The sequence below is a fragment of the Aquarana catesbeiana genome, linkage group LG06, assembly GCF_042186555.1.
Source record: "Aquarana catesbeiana isolate 2022-GZ linkage group LG06, ASM4218655v1, whole genome shotgun sequence".
Classification (NCBI taxonomy): domain Eukaryota; kingdom Metazoa; phylum Chordata; class Amphibia; order Anura; family Ranidae; genus Aquarana; species Aquarana catesbeiana.
In genome coordinates, this window is record NC_133329.1 from 2,704,764 (window position 1) to 2,722,114 (window position 17,351).

Consider the following 17,351-nt stretch of genomic DNA (forward strand, 5'->3'; position numbering starts at 1 on the left):
TTCTAATTGTAATGAGTGTCCACGAGTCTTATTAAACTCTCTTCTGCGAAAAAGTTGTCTCCCTATTGTGGGGTCACCAGTACAGTATTTGTAAATTGAAATCATATCCCCTCTCAAGCGTCTCTTCTCCAGAGAGAATAAGTTCAGAGCTCACAACCTTTCCTCATAACTAAGATCCTCCAGACCCTTTATTAGATTTGCTGCCCTTCTTTGTACTCGCTTCATTTCCAGTACCTCCCTCCTGAGGACTGGTGCCCAGAACTGGACAGCATACTCCAGGTGCGGCCGGACCAGAGTCTTGTAGAGCGGGAGAATTATCGTTTTATCTCTGGAGTTGATCCCCTTTTTAATGCCAATATTCTGTTTGCTTTATTAGCAGCAGCTTGGCATTGCATGCCATTGCTGAGCCTATCATCCACTAGGACCCCCAGGTCCTTTTCCATCCTAGATCCCCCCAGAGGTTCTCCCCCCAGTCTATAGATTGCATTCAGATTTTTACCACCCAAATGCATTATTTTACATTTTTCTACATTGAACCTCATTTGCCATGTAGTCGCCCACCCCATTAATTTGTTCAGGTCTTTTTGCAAGGTTTCCACATCCTGCGGAGAAGTTATTGCCCTGCTTAGCTTAGTATCGTCTGCAAATACAGAGATTGAACTGTTTATCCCATCCTCCAGGTCGTTTATGAACAAATTAAATAGGATTGGTCCCAGCACAGAACCCTGGGGAACCCTACTACCCACCCCTGACCATTCCGAGTACTCCCCATTTATCACCACCCTCTGAACTCGCCCTTGTAGCCAGTTTTCAATCCATGTACTCACCCTATGGTCCATGCCAACGCACCTTATTTTGTACAGTAAACGTTTATGGGGAACTGTGTCAAATGCTTTTGCAAAATCCAGATACACCACGTCTACGGGCCTTCCTTTATCTAGATGGCAACTCACCTCCTCATAGAAGGTTAATAGATTGGTTTGGCAAGAACGATTCTTCATGAATCCATGCTGATTACTGCTAATGATATCGTTCTTATTACTAAAATCTTGTATATAGTCCCTTATCATCCCCTCCAAGAGTTTACATACTATTGATGTTAGGAGACGGATGATAAATTTGGGTACTTGGCATATATTTGAGGTTGAAGAACATAAATTTGGTGCCTCCATAGTTGCAGGAAAATGGATGTGTACCTGGCTAGCTATGATCTTCTTATGACAAATGAGACCATTAAGACTTCAGTGTTCATTTCAACATTAGGGGGGCAGAAGAAGAAACAAGGATTGCGGATAATTACTGTTAAACATCTGACTTCCAAAGAGGCACAAGGTTCAATTAAAATGATTTATTCTACAGATAAAACTGACTTACTGGAATCTTTTCCCATACCATCAAATAAACAAAGGGGGTTTGAACATCATTGATTAGCAGTGTAGGCCTCACCTCGGTGACAGGACACAGGTACACCCGTCCGCCTGGAGTTTCTGGAGAGTAATACGTTGGGGCCCCGACCACAAGAAGAGAGTGTGTGGAATTCAAAGTGAGAACACTCAGCACCGACCCGAAGTACGACCCAATCTAAAAAGACAGATTGCATAAGTGGAGGATTAGAGAGAATTCTCAGATGTTCTTCTCATAAATGTCTTCCCAAAAAATAGACTCCTTGCTCCCTTCCCATACATTCCCAGAAATATCTTCCCTCCCACTCATGCATCCCTCGGTCACCTTGTCTGCGTTGAATGCAGCCACCTGACTCCACCCCAATGTTGTTGGATTATTCTTGTAGATGAAGACACTGCCCAGATGTTGGTATCTTGGTGCGCCAATGGCCAACGTGTCCCACTGCAACTGCTGGACTGCGTAACCTGTAAAGGAGAAGAGAAGAGTCATGGTGGATATAGATCCAAACTTATCATTTTACACAGGTCCACAAAAACATCACAACACAAAAAATTGGTCCCTGTACCACACAATGTCTAAGGGTAAAGACATGGAGGTCACCGCCTAAGGACACAAGCTGAAGAAAACTCTCTCTAACCTTAGGCTATACCTTCCATATCCACAATTTGTAGCAGGGGCGTAACTACCACCATAGCGACCCATGCGGGCGCTATGGGGCCCGCAGCTGAGTGGGGCCTAGTGAGGATAAGAGCACCGCCGGCACAGTCTCCCAGCCAGGGGAAGAGAGAGGAAAGGAAGAGGTGAGCTGTCCGTATCAGCAGAGAGCTGAATTGCCCGATGTAAGAGCTTTCATTAGAACTTCCAGTGTTCCCGGGGCTCACGTCACATAGCTCCACCTCTTGGCCCGGCGCCTTTGATAGACAGAACGCCGATCCAATGCGGGACATGTGACGTCATCAAAGGTGTCGGGCCAAGAGGTGGGGCTATGTGACGATGAGCCCCGGGAAGACGGAAAATTCAAATGAAAGCTATTACAGTGGGCAATCCCGCTCTCTGCTGATCTGGGTGGCTTCCCTCTTCCTCTGTATAGGTAAGGCTGTATGGGGCACAGGCAGACCAGGCTGTATGGGGCACAGGTCACACTGTATGGGGCACAGGTCACGCTGCATTGGGCACAGGTCACGCTGCATGGGGCACAGGTCACGCTGCATGGGGCACAGGTCACGCTGCATGGGGCACAGGTCACGCTGCATGGGGCACAGGTCACGCTGCATGGGGCACAGGTCACGCTGCATGGGGCACAGGTCACGCTGCATGGGGCACAGGTCACGCTGTATGGGGCACAGGTCACGCTGCATGGGGCACAGGTCACGCTGCATGGGGCACAGGTCACGCTGCATTGGGCACAGGTCACGCTGCATGGGGCACAGGTCACGCTGTATTGGGCACAGGTACTGCTGCATGGGGCACAGGTCACGCTGCATGGGACACAGGTCACGCTGCATGGGGCACAGGTCATGCTGTATTGGGCACAGGTCACGCTGCATTGACACTAGGGCAGCTGTGGGGGGGGGGTTGTCTGCAGGGGGGCCCCATACAACATTTTGCTATGGGGCCCTGCTATTTCTAGTTACGCCCCTGATTTGTAGGATTTCAATGATCATTGATGCTAGTTAATGAATGATTTGACATTATACTATAATCTTCTGACATCAGTACAACTCTATAACCCTTGGTTTTCTCACCCATGTAAGAATCCTTCATGTCTTTACGATCCTTCGTAGCATTTATCCAGGTGCCCATCTGCTGACCATCCAAGTACAAAGATATCCCTCCAGACCAATCATAAGCACCTACTGCCCCAAGGATGGGCCCTCGCTGTGGAGGAGAAGAAGGCATTAAAGGGGATCTGAGATCTTCATGGCAATGGAAGCTTTATTCAGTAGTTGTGAATGTCACCTCCTATCGCTGACTCTACTTTTAAATATTATGATGACCACGATGACCAATCGGCTTACAGGGATGGGTCAATTGCCATCAAATATTCAGCATGTGCAGAGTTACCATCTTGGAACAGAATTCATATGTCATCACATCAACCTACTGTTTCAAGCAGACAGTTCCAGGCTTCAGGGTCTGGAGGTCCATTATCCCCTCTGATGGGCACCTCATCTCTGCACCTTAGGTATAGTTGTACCTCCACACACATTGTATCCATTGTCAGAGTTTATGGTCCTTTATCATGCATTCAAGTCATAACCATGTATAATGGGGCTTCATATTGGCCCCTCACCTTTCCCAAGGCAGTTCCTCCAGCAATACGGAGTGCTAAATACAGCGATTACAGCAATCATATAGAGATTCCCAAACAATACATGGAGTGTTTGTCATAGGCAGTTGCTACCAGCACAAATGATCCTCATTGTCACAAAACAGGGCCCTCTTGTGCTTCAGAGCCCTATAGCAGGCATATGGTCTACTCTGAATCTAGATACTGTAGGTTCTGGAATACATTTCCAGGGACAATGGCAGTTCTAGTAAAAACAGTACAATTGTAAAAGACATTCACTTTTCAGGGTAATGTAAGTACCTTGGAAGCCTAAACCAAGCTGGTATGTTGTCTCCTCTTCTGTCTGGGCATCTCCAAGCTACACCCCCATGATTATTCCTGGGGTCTCAGTCAAAGGAATGGCTGGATTGGATGACACCTATCCTGTCCACATGGGGTCCCTTTTAGGGACTTCCTGGCTTACATACTCAGAACTCTGACCCCTCATTTCTGGTTAGTGTGTGGAGACACCATGGAGGGCTGAGCAGAATCTCTGCCCACTGATCCCCATAGAGGGACCTCATTTGGTTTGGTGTACTCCAAGCTGCATACATAATAATTCCACCAATTTGTGTTGCGTAAAAAGTAAACCACAAACATGACAGGATAGGGGAAGAATATTGTATAAAAAACGCCCTCAAATACCTCCGGAGGAGGGGACACTGCCAAAAGCTGACAATCCCGGGTTGAATCCAGGCACAATGGGAACAGTGTGTGTATGGGGGAGGGGGAGGTTTTGTGGTGTAAGTTTTGGGGTTCCAGCAGAGAATGGGAATGGGCAGAGAAAGGCAGTGAGGGATAAAGAGAGCGATTGTCCATAATTACCGATGTCAGAACTGCGCTGAACCCCTCCTGAGACATCTCAAGTTGGAAAGAACTTCCATTTGCAGACTGTGTACCTGAAAAAGAGAGAATAAATGAGCAGAGGATGATAGAGGATGAAGTGAGAAGTGGAGAGGAGGGGGTGATAGACGATGTACAAAGGGGTGCAGAGTAGAGGGCAATAGAGGATGAAGAGGGGATGGAGAGGGCAATAAATGAAGAAGAGAGGGGTGGAGAGGAGAGGGCAATAAAGAGAGGGGTGGAGAGGAGAGGGCAATAAAGGATAAAGAGAGGGGTGGAGGGGAGGGGGTGATAGTGGGTGCAGAGAGGGGTGGAGAGGAGAGGGTGATAGTGGGTGAAAAGAGTGGTGGAGAGGAGATGGGGAAAGAAAATAAAGAGAGGGGTGGAGTGGAGAGTGTGATAGAGAAAAAAGAAAGGGGTGGAAAGGAGAGGGCGATAAAGAATGAAGAGAAAGGTGGAGAGGAGTGGGCGATAGAGGATAAAGAAAGAGGTAGAGAGGAGAGGGCGATAGAGGATAAAGAGAGGGGTGGAGAAGAGGGGGTGATAGATGATGTACAAAGGGGTGCAGAGTAGAGGGCAATAAAGGATAGAGAGGGAAATAAAGGATAAAGAGAGGGGTGGAGAGGAGAGGGTGATAGAGGATGAAGAGAGGGGTGGAGAGGAGAGGGAGATAGAGGATGAAGAGAGGGGTGGAGAAGAGAGAGCGATGGGGATAAGGAAAGGGGGGAGAGAAGAGGACGATAGAGAGTGAAGAGAATTGTGGAGAGGAGAGGGCGATAAAAGATGAAGAGAGAAGTGGAGAGAGGAGAGGGCGATAGAGAATGAACAGAGGGATGGAGAGGAGAGTGCGATAGAGGATAAAGAAAGGGGCAAAGGAGAGGACGATAGAGAATGAAGAGAAAGGTGGAGAGGGCGATATAGGATTAAGAAAGGGGTAGAGGTGAGAGAGCGATAAAGGATGAAGAGAGAAGTGGAGAGGAGAGGGCGATAAAGGATGAAGAGAGGGGTAGAGGTGAGAGGGCGATAGAGGATTAAGAGAGGGGTAGAGGTGAGAGGGCGATAAAGGATGAAGAGAGAAGTGGAGAGGAGAGAGGGTGATAAAGGATGAAGAGAGGAGTGGAGAGGAGAGAGGGCGATAAAGGATGAAGAGAGAAGTGGAGACGAGAGAGGGCGATAAAGGATGAAGAGAGAAGTGGAGAGAAGAGGGCGATAGAGAATGAACAGAGGGATGGAGAGCAGGGGCGGACTGACAACTCATGGGGCCCCCGGGCAATAGGAGAAGATTATGGGGCACCCAGGCAATAGATTATGGGGCCACACAGTATACACACACAGTATACACACAATATACACACACAGTATACACACAATATACACACACAAAATACACACACACACACTGAAAAGGTACTGGAGAGGCGGGGCAGCTATAATCTTGGGATTTTTTAAAAAAACACAGATTTTTACATACAGTCCCTGGTTTTATTGAGGGTGGCAACCCTGATGGGGCCCCTTAGTGGCATGGGGCCCTCGGGCAGTGCCCGAGTGCCCAAATGGTCAGTCCGCCCCTGATGGAGAGGAGATACGATAGGGGATAAAGAAAGGAGGAAGAGGAGAGGACGATAGAGAATGAATAGAGGTATGGAGAGGAGAGGACGATAGAGAATGAAGAGAAAGGTGGAGAGGAGAGGGCGATAGAGAATGAAGAGAAAGGTGGAGAGGGCGATAGAGGATGAAGAGAAAGGTGGAGAGGGCGATAGAGGATGAAGAGAGGGGTGGAGAGGGTGATAGAGAAAGAAGAAAGGGGTGGAGAGGGTGATAGAGGATGAAGAGAGGAGTGAAGGTGAGAGGGCGATAGAGGATGAAGAGAGGGGTGGAGAGGGCGATAGAGGAAGAAGAGAGGAGTGAAGGTGAGAGGGTGATAGAGGATGAAGAGAGGAGTGAAGGTGAGAGGGCGATAGAGGATGAAGAGAGGGGTGGAGAGGGCGATAGAGGATGATAGTGAAGGTGAGAGGGCGATAAAGGATGAAGAGAGAAGTGGAGAGGAGAGGGCGATAGAGGATGAAGAGAGGGGTGGAGAGGGTGATAGAGGAAGAAGAAAGGGGTGGAGAGGGTGATAGAGGATGAAGAGAGGAGTGAAGGTGAGAGGGTGATAGAGGATGAAGAGAAGAGTGAAGGTGAGAGGGCGATTGAGGATGAAGAGAGGGGTGGAGAGGGCGATAGAGGATGATAGTGAAGGTGAGAGGGCGATAAAGGATGAAGAGAGAAGTGGAGAGGAGAGGGCGATAGAGGATGAAAAGAGGGGTGGAGAGGGTGATAGAGGAAGAAGAAAGGGGTGGAGAGGGTGATAGAGGATGAAGAGAGGAGTGAAGGTGAGAGGGCGATAGAGGGTTGGAGAGGGGAGAGTGAGGATCATTGAAATAAGAAGGGGAGACGGATAAAGGGGATGCAGAAAGAGGAGGATACAGAAAAGGAATGACACCAAACAGAATTGAATATGGAACGCTGGATACAGATTCTCAATGGGTCAAACTAATTATCACTGGGCACATCAGTTTCACAAAACGGTGACCCCCGGTCAAAACTGGGGGAAACCCACATATATACAGTCCAATGACAGCATCAAGCAAACATTCAAGTGTCCAATGTTTTTTAATGATAAGATTGGTTCATAGCAGAAAAAAACGCGTTTCAGGGGTCCAGACTCACCCTTCGTCGCGACTCAAGACTGTGGTTAGTGGACTCAGATGGGCAGACACCAGTTAGATCTGTTAACCTGCCTCTTGAAACTGCTCCAAGCAGAACCCGCCCCAGTATAGAGTCCACTAAGCACAATTTAAAATTCTGAGCCCTGATGAAGGGGTGGAGTCTACTTGGCCCTCGAAATACGTTGGATTTTTTTTTCTGCTATGAACCACTTCTATTATCAACTCTTGGGTGCTTGGTACTCTCATTGGACCATATATAATAGAGAGACTGGGGTCCTCCTTTAACCTGCTCTTATTCACTCCTCCGCTGTCTGTTACCTTCAATGGCGAAGATTTTGTCCTGCAGCGTCCTCTGGAAACTTTGAAGGATGGAGAAGTCATTGACCTGGAGGATGTGATCCTCTGCCTTTGGGGAGGCGATAGTCACCAGCTCCTCGTAGGCACTTTCGACAAAGAAAGCATCTCCCACCTGCAGACCAATGAGAGAACAGTCAGAGCACAGCGGGTCATATGACTAACTTCATACAAATATGTGTGTGAGGACAGAGAGCGCGATCGGTGACTAGGAAAGTTCTGAAGCCACTGGATCAGCGTGACTGGCATCTTCATTCTTTTATGTAGCCCTTTAAATACTATACAACATCTTCAATCGCATAATGTGTGCGTGCCTCCAATGGAATTGGTTAAAGTAATAAATGAATCAGGGATGGTGTGCGGTGTAGTATGCTTTCAAACTGGGCCCCTGTATTCTTCCCATGACAGGTCCTCTTTAATCCCTTCTCACCCACAATCTGTATGTTAGAGTAGTTTCTGATCATGTAATCAATATAAGTGGTGATGTTTACCTGTTAAATTTTGTAGTCATCAGCTACATGTACAGTATTAAAAAAAATGGTAGTGTTTCTCTTGTAATTGTTTAATACATTTACAATATTAAAAAAAAGTTACAGTGTTTTTCTATTGTAATTATCAGATACATTTACAGTATTAAAATGAAATGGTAGTGTTTCTCTATTAAATCTTGTAATCATTGAATACTTTTACAGTTTTAAAAAATTAGTGGTATTTAGCTTGTATTTGTTAGATACATTTACAGTATTAAAAATGGGTAGCGTTTTTCTATTAAATCTTATATTCAACTAATTTACAGTATAAAACAATTGGTGTTGTTTAGCTTATTAAATCTTGTGATTGTCAGATACAGTATTAAAAGAATCAGTAATGTGGGGGCGTGGCTAGCCGCGGAATGGGCTGGACACAGTGTGAGGGAGCTCCGTGATCACGGACATCCCCTGAGCAACATGCAAAGTGACAGGAAAGCCCTGGAGACATACCCAGAATCCGGAAAGTGGTGGGAACGCGGAGATAATGTCGGCAAAACGAAAGGCCAGGGAGGGGCCCGGAAAACTGAGTGAATTCCTCGGTCCAGCCAGGACACGGGGGATCAAAGATGGCGCTGACTCCTCCCTCCTTCATCACTGCAGACTCAGGAGAGGAAGAGGGGACACACAGTGGTCAGCAGCGGTATAGCAGCCTAGACACACAAGCTGAGCTTACAAGCCCTCTCAAACAAAGAAGGAGGATTTCGTCTGCTGAAGCTAAAAATCCTTCACAAGATGATAAATACACATCAGATATAAATCCGTATGATGAGAAGTTGAATGCAATTCCCACAGCAGGGCAACCCGTATTGGATTCTACTATAAAAGATATGAGAATTTCCCTAAGAGACGCATTACAGTATGATATGTTAAATTTCATGCAGAAATCTAAAATGAAAATTGATGCGTTAGGAGAGAGAGTGGACTATGTAGAAAATAAAATGCGTGAATTTACATCTGCCTACAATGAAATGGTTAGAAGATGAAGTTAAACTTCTCAGAATGAAAATGGCGGACTTGGAAGATTGTGCTAGACGCAATAATGTGAAGTTCAGGAGGCATACCCGAAAATGTTAAACTGCCGGAACCCAAACGTTTTCTTCAAGACATGATTCAAAAATGAATTCCAACAATCCCACAACAGGAACTAGAAATTGACAGAGCTCACAGATGATTGCCTAAACCGGCCTCACATCTCAGAAAAATTGCCAAGAGACGTCATAGCCGGAATACACTTCTATGAGGTGAAAGATCAACTAATGCAATACGCTCAACGAAACTCGCCACTACCTGACCCATACACAGATATCATCTTGTATGCAGATCTATCACAAGCAACGATCCCGGCACGTAAAAAAAAAAACTTAAACTCAATTACCAAGATCCTACGGAATCACAGCATGATTTACAGATGGGGATTCCCTAGGAGCATACTTGTAGACCATAAAGGCACCTCATACTCCATCAACAACTTGGAGCAAGGTTTGAAAGTCTTACGCTCATGGGACATTCTCCCAAAGGATGAAGTCAACATATCGGACAAATCCACACCTGGAAAAGTGTCACAAGGCTGGCATAAGAGTCACAGATGAATCGTCTATACATGGCAAGATAATAATATGCCCGGTATATAGCGACATGCTGCAGTTTTTTTGGAGCTGAAAACTCCTCCAAAATTAACCATCCAAGGTTTTTTTTAATGAAGATCAGGGATCCAGATACCTGATTCGCCCCGTGTTTCTCTCTGTAACCCCGGGAAATAGTACAAGTTCAATGTACACTAGAGTTGCCCTGCAACTCTTTAATTTTTTTCTACCTTCTTATGTTTGAGTTAAAGGACTGTGTTTTTTTCATTCATTTCTTTAAAACCACTTATATTGAATATATGGTCCAACACCGCTATCTACTGGAAGAAAAACATATCTACATCAAATCCATTTCCTTTACGATTTATCTGTATATAAAACATACGACTACTTTTAGCAAGTGCACACGAACCTACAATGGATCCTAAAACTCTATTCGCTGAATGTAAAAGGACTGAACAGCCCTTAGAAAAGAAGAGCTCTGTGGACGGATGCCCTAAAATATGAATGTGACATCATTTGCATCCAGGAGTCCTATTTCGCATTAAACAAAACTCCCAAAATTCAACCATGACAAATTTCTTCATATCTTCATATCCAGCTGCAACAAAAAAAAAAAAAAGGAAAAAGGAGTGATAACAGCAATCAAATACACTATCTCTTTCAAGCTTGTTAACCTAATAACCAACGCTCAAGGCAGATACATCATTTTGGTGGCCTCAATAGACAATGTAATCTACACAATTGTAAACACCTATGCTCCCAATAAAAATCCTCATCAATTCATCCGAAAAAAATTCTCAAGGAAAATACAGAAAGGAAATCTTATATTCTGCGGCAATGCACCTATGGACCCCGTTATGGACACCTCCAAGGAAGGAACTATCTCCCTGAAGGGTTTATCTCCCATTTTTTCCTCAGAAGACATGTATGACGCCTGGAGATGCATTTACAATATAAAAAATCGGTGGTGTTTATCTGTTAAATCTTGTAATTGTTGAATACACTTACAGTACTAAAAATTTTTTTAGTGTTTCTCTATTAAATCTTGTCTTTGTCAGATACAGTTACAGTATTAAAAAATTGGTGGTGTTTAGCTGTTAAATCCTGAATTAGATGCATTTACAAGATAAAAATAATTGGAAGTGCTTATCTGTTAAATCTTGTAATTGTCAGATACATTTGCAATATTAAAAAAAAAAGGGCAGTGTTTTTCTATTAAATCTTATAATAGACTAATTTACAGTATAAAAGAATTGGTGTTGTTTAGCTATTAAATCTTGGAAATGATCAGATGCAGTATTAATAGAATCAGTAATGTTTTTCTGTTAAATCTTGTAATAGATTAATTTACAATATATAAAAATGGTGGTGTTTATCTGTTAAATCTGTTAAATGTTAGTGTTTTTCTATTAAATCTTGTCATCGTCAGATACATTTACAGTATTAAAAAAATGGCGGTGTTTAGCTGTTAAATTGTGTCATTGTCAGATTGAGTATTAAAAAAATGGTAGTGTATATGTGGTAAATCTTGTAATCATCAGATACATCTTGTAATAGATGCATTTACAATAAAAAAAAAAAATCGGTCTTGCTTATCTGTTAAATCTTGTAATTGTCAGATACATTTACAGTATTAAAAAAAAATCTGAAGTGTTTTTCTATTAACTCTTGTAATTGTTGGATACATTTACAGTATTGAAAAATGGTAGCGTTTATCTGTTAAATCTTGTTATCGTCAGATACTATTACAGTATTAAAAAAAATTGGTGGTGTTTAGCTGTTAAACCTTGTAATTGTTAGATACTGTACAGTATTAAAAGAATAGTAGTGTATATCTGCTAAATTTTGTAATCATCAGATACATTTAAAGCATGAAAAAAAGGTAGTATTTTTCTGTTAAATCTTGTATTAGATGCATTTACAAGATAAATAAAATCGGTGGTGTTTATCTGTTAAATCTTGTAATTGTCAGATACATTTATAGTATTAAAAAAATGATAATTGTGACAGACTTAGCTAGGGCAGGGGCTTTTGGAGAGGACTGAATGCTAGTCTTCTGCCTACTGATTATGGGCCCTGGACTTTAAGGGAACACTACACTTTGTGAGGCGTATGCCTGGGGACCCTTGAAATAATGTTACTTTGTATTCAAGTCCATGTCCCCCCAAAACACACATACTCTGGGAACCCTGTATATGCCATATTATAAATAGTGACTGCTTCATAATGTTACATAGTTACATAGTAGGTGAGGTTGAAAAAAGATACAAGTCCATCAAGTCCAACCTATGTGTGTGATTATATGTCAGTATTACATTGTATATCCCTGTATGTTGCGGTCATTCAGGTGCTTATCTAATAGTTTCTTGAAACTATCAATGCTCCCTGCTGAGACCACCGCCTGTGGAAGGGAATTCCACATCCTTGCCACTCTTACAGTAAAGAACCCTCTACGTAGTTTAAGGTTAAACCTCTTTTCTTCTAATTTTAATGAGTGGCCACGAGTCTTATTAAACTCCCTTCTGCGAAAAAGTTTTCTCCCTATTGTGGGGTCACCAGTACAGTATTTGTACATTGAAATCATATCCTCTCTCAAGCGTCTCTTCTCCAGAGAGAATAAGTTCAGTGCTCGCAACCTTTCCTCATAACTAAGATCCTCCAGACCCTTTATTGGCTTTGTTGCCCTTCTTTGTACTCGCTCCATTTCCAGTACATCCTTCCTGAGGACTGGTGCCCAGAACTGGACAGCATACTCCAGGTGCGGCCGGACCAGAGTCTTGTAGAGCGGGAGAATTATCGTTTTATCTCTGGAGTTGATCCCCTTTTTAATGCCAATATTCTGTTTGCTTTGTTAGCAGCAGCTTGGCATTGCATGCCATTGCTGAGCCTATCATCTACTAGGACCCCCAGGTCCTTTTCCATCCTAGATCCCCCCAGAGGTTCTCCCCCCAGTCTATAGATTGCATTCAGATTTTTGCCACCCAAATGCATTATTTTACATTTTTCTACATTGAACCTCATTTGCCATGTAGTCGCCCACCCCATTAATTTGTTCAGGTCTTTTTGCAAGATTTCCACATCCTGCGGAGAAGTTATTGCCCAGCTTAGCTTAGTATCGTCTGCAAATACAGAGATTGAACTGTTTATCCCATCCTCCAGGTCGTTTATGTACAAGTTAAATAGGATTGGTCCCAGCACAGAACCCTGGGGGACCCCACTACCCACCCCTGACCATTCTGAGTACTCCCCATTTATCACCACCCTCTGAACTCGCCCTTGTAGCCAGTTTTCAATCCATGTACTTACCCTATGGTCCATGCCAACTGATCGTATTTTGTACAGTAAACGTTTATAGGGAACTGTGTCAAATGCTTTTGCAAAATCCAGATACACCACGTCTACGGGCCTTCCTTTACCTAGATGGCAACTCACCTCCTCATAGAATCCATGCTGATTACTGCTAATGATACCATTCTCATTACTAAAATTTTGTATGTAGTCCCTTATCATCCCCTCCAAGAGTTTACATACTATTGATGTTAGGCTAACTGGTCTGTAATTCCCAGGGATGTATTTTGGGCCCTTTTTAAATATTGGTGCTACATTGGCTATTCTCCAATCAGCTGGTACCATTCCAATCAGTAGACTGTCAGTAAAAATTAGGAACAATGGTCTGGCAATCACCTGACTGAGTTCCCTAAGTACCCTCTGGTCCCGGTGATTTATTAATGTTAAGTTTCTCAAGTCTAATTTTAATTCTGTCCTCTGTTAACCATGGAGGTGCTTCCTGTGTTGTGTCATGAGGATAAACACTGCAGTTTTGGTTACTGAAGCCCCCTGATTCTCTCCTGAAGACTGAGGAGAAGAATAAATTCAATACCTTCGCCATCTCCCCATCCTTTGTAACCAGATGTCCTTCCTCATTCTTTATGGGGCCAATATGGTCTGTTCTCCCTTTTTTACCGTTTACATACTTAAAGCATTTCTTGGGATTTTTTTTGCTCTCCTCCGCTATGTGTCTTTCATGTTCTATCTTAGCCATCCTAATTGCTCCCTTACTTTTTTTTGTTGCATTCTTTATAAAGTCTGAATGCTGATGATGATCCCTCAACCTTGTATTTTTTTAAGGTCTTCTCCTTTGCTTTTATATGCATTTTTACATTGGAGTTAAGCCATCCAGGACTTTTGTTCGCTCTTTCAAATTTATTACCCAATGGGATGCATTTGCTAATGCCCTTATTTAATATGCTGTTAAAGCAAACCCATCTCTCCTCCGTGTTCTTTGTTCCTAAGATTTTATCCCAATTTATATCTTCTAGCAAGGTTCGTAGTTTAGGGAAGTTGGCTCTTTTGAAATTCAGTGTCTTTGTATTCCCCTTACGTTTCCTATTTGTGTGATTTATACTGAAGCCAATTGACTTGTGATTGCTGTTACCTAAATTGCCCCGTATTTCCACATCCGTGATCAGGTCTGTATTGTTGGTAATCAGTAGGTCTAGTAACGCTTTATTTCTAGTTGGTGCGTCTACCATCTGACCCATAAAATTGTCCTGCAAGACATTTAGGAACTGGCGAGCCTTAGATGAATGCGCGGTTCCTCCGCCCAGTCTATGTCTGGATAATTAAAATCCCCCCCATTATGATAACACTTCCCATCCTTGCTGCTAATCCAAATTGTGATAGGAGATCTGTCTCCCCTTCCTCCCTCAGGTTAGGGGGCCTATAGCATACTCCCAGTATTATATTCCCCTTAGCTTCATCCCTTTGGAGCTCTACTTATAAGGATTCCACCTCCTCCCTAGCCCCCTCAGTGATGTCATCTCTCACATTCACTTGTACATTATTCTTGATATATAGGCATACCCCTCCCCCTTTTTTACCCTCTCTATCCTTGCGGTATAGGGTATACCCTCGAATGGTTGCCAGCCAATCATGAGAGCTGTTGAACCAGGTCTCTGAAATTCCCACAAAATCCAAATCCTCCTCCTACAACAGTATCTCTAGTTCACCCATCTTGTCCGCCAGGCTCCTGGCACTGGTGAACATGTCATGTTTGGACTCATAGAAGATGCTGATGTCATCAACTCCAGCCACCTGTCTGTCTGTTGTCTGCTATAATGTGTTTATTGTAAATAAGGCTAGTGTGGGCTCTAAGTGTCTTTCACCCATTGTTATTTGTGTTAATTAACTCTGCTATTGTGTGAAGGAGTTCTGTGTTAATATTTATGATAATGTGTATTGTAGTTAGGGAGCTAGGAGACAACAAGGCTAGGACCTGAAAGGTCATATCTCAGAGCCACCTCATCTGGAAATGATTAGTTAATTAGCTCATATTAATTTATGTTTCTGGTTACAGGTATATTGTTAGAGTAATATGAGCAGGAGGGAGGGGGACCTCCTCCTCCAGTATATATAAGACTGTATTCTGTGTTCTAATAAACAGTTCATGGTGAGCAACTAAACGAGTATTGCCTTGTTTGTGGTTGTCAGTGGTTGGAATATCTGATATCTATATACAGATTGGAAGGAGGCGGTGTATGACGAAGGCACTCAAGCGGAGTGTGGGATGTTTCGTTACAATAATGTTTATCTGTTAAATCTTGTACCCATCAGATAATATTACAGTAGTGGGTGGTGAGTGGTGTTTAGCTGGTAAACTTAGTTGTTAAGCCTTGTAATGGTTATTTTCTGTTAAATCTTGTAATAGATGCATTTACAATATAAATAAAATCGGTGGTGTTTATCTGTTAAATCTTGTAATTACCAGATACATTTACAGTATTAAAAAAAAAATGGCAGTTTTTTTTATGAAATCTTGTAATTGTTGGATACATTTATAGTATTAAAAAAAAAATGGTAGTGTTTATCTGTTAAATCTTGTAATCATCAGATAATATTACAGTATTAAAAAAAAATGGTGGTGCTTAGCTGTTAAACCTTGTAATTAATAGATACATTTGCTGCTGGTTGGAAGCTAAGCAGTGGGGACCTTGAGTGGAGAGTGTGAACAAGTTTTGCTTTTGATTGCTGGTGATTGCTGGGTTGCATTTTTAGGTTCTTTTTGGGGCTTTTCTTTGTAGCTTTTTAACACCTTTTTCTGTCACTTTTTAAACAGCTTTTTTTTTTCTTTGCTTCCTTCAGCCTACTAATTAAGGGGAGAGGTTAATTGGTCACAGGTGCTTGAGGCCTTTATAACCTTCTGTAGAACTCACTGTGAGCCTACTCATCTTTGAGCTTGCTGGAACTTAGACCAAACGGAACTGGATTAAGTGGTGAGTTAAAAGAACAGCGTTGAAAACAAGAGGTTATAACAGGGGTAGAGTATCTGTGTAGGGTGAGTGTGTACCTGTGTATTGTAAGTACATGAGTGCTGCGAGTGCACGTGACCTGTATTGAATATTAGTGTCAGGTAATACCGGTGTATTACGACTACCTGAGTGTTGTCTGAGTAGTGTGTGTGGATCGTTAGTACTTGTGTATTGTGTGTGTGTGCATGTGGGTCTGCGAGTGCTCGTGGGTCTGTGAGTGCTCGTGGGTCTGCGAGGGCTCGTGGGTCTGCGAGGGCTCGTGGGTCTGCGAGTGCTCATGGGTTTGCGAGTGCTCGTGGGTCTGTGAGTGCTCGTGGATCTGCGAGTGCTCGTGGGTCTGTGAGTGCACGTGGGTCTGCGAGTGCACGTGGGTCTGCGAGTGCTCGTGGGTTTGCGAGTGCACGTGGGTTTGCGAGTGCACATGGGTCTGCGAGTGCACGTGGGTCTGCGAGTGCTCGTGGATCTGCGAGTGCTCGTGGGTCTGTGAGTGCACGTGGGTCTGCGAGTGCTCGTGGGTCTGTGAGTGCATGTGGTTCTGCGAGTGCACGTGGGTCTGTGAGTGCACGTGGGTCTACGAGTGCATGTGGGTCTGCGAGTGCTTGTGGGTCTGCGAGTGCTCGTGGGTCTGTGAGTGCACGTGGGTCTGTGAGTGCTCGTGGGTCTGCGAGTGCTCGTGGGTCTGCAAGTGCACATTGGTCTGCGAATACCTGTTTATTGTCTTGTTGAGTACCTGTGTATTGTCTTGTTGTGTACCTGTTTATTGTCTTGTTGTGTACCTGTGTATTGTCTTGTTGTGTACCTGTGTATTGTCTTGTTGAGTACCTGTGTATTGTCTTGTTGTGTACCTGTTTATTGTCTTGTTGTGTACCTGTGTATTGTCTTGTTGTGTACCTGTGTATTGTCTTGTTGAGTACCTGTGTATTGTCTTGTTGAGTACCTGTTTATTGTCTTGTTGTGTACCTGTGTATTGTCTTGTTGAGTACCTGTGTATTGTCTTGTTGAGTACCTGTTTATTGTCTTGTTGTGTACCTGTGTATTGTCTTGTTGTGTACCTGTGTATTGTCTTGTTGAGTACCTGTTTATTGTCTTGTTGAGTATTAGTGTCAGGAAGCTAGTTGTTAGGTAATTTGGACAGGGTATGATCCCCAATCCTCATTAAATTTAATAGGTACGATGCCCGGCAGGTGTGGAGATGCAACTCGGTGTACATCTTGCGGCATGTATGCGTTCCTTGATCATGCGATCGAGGTTGAATACTGCTGTGCAAAATGTAAGCGCATTGTTCCCCT

The 17,351-nt window shown here is 43.6% G+C and overlaps 1 protein-coding gene across 1 annotated transcript in view; it reads right to left on the bottom strand.

The window, feature by feature from the left end:
- The window catches only part of LOC141148135 (integrin alpha-M-like), a gene marked incomplete at its 3' end in the record, with an annotated part of 61,122 nt that overhangs the window by 13,590 nt on the left and 30,181 nt on the right, over positions 1-17,351 (bottom strand). The window contains 5 exon segments of the mRNA XM_073635318.1: positions 1,447-1,581; positions 1,729-1,868; positions 3,150-3,282; positions 4,559-4,632; positions 7,603-7,753. Coding sequence (XP_073491419.1) covers positions 1,447-1,581; positions 1,729-1,868; positions 3,150-3,282; positions 4,559-4,632; positions 7,603-7,753 — 633 coding nt within the window.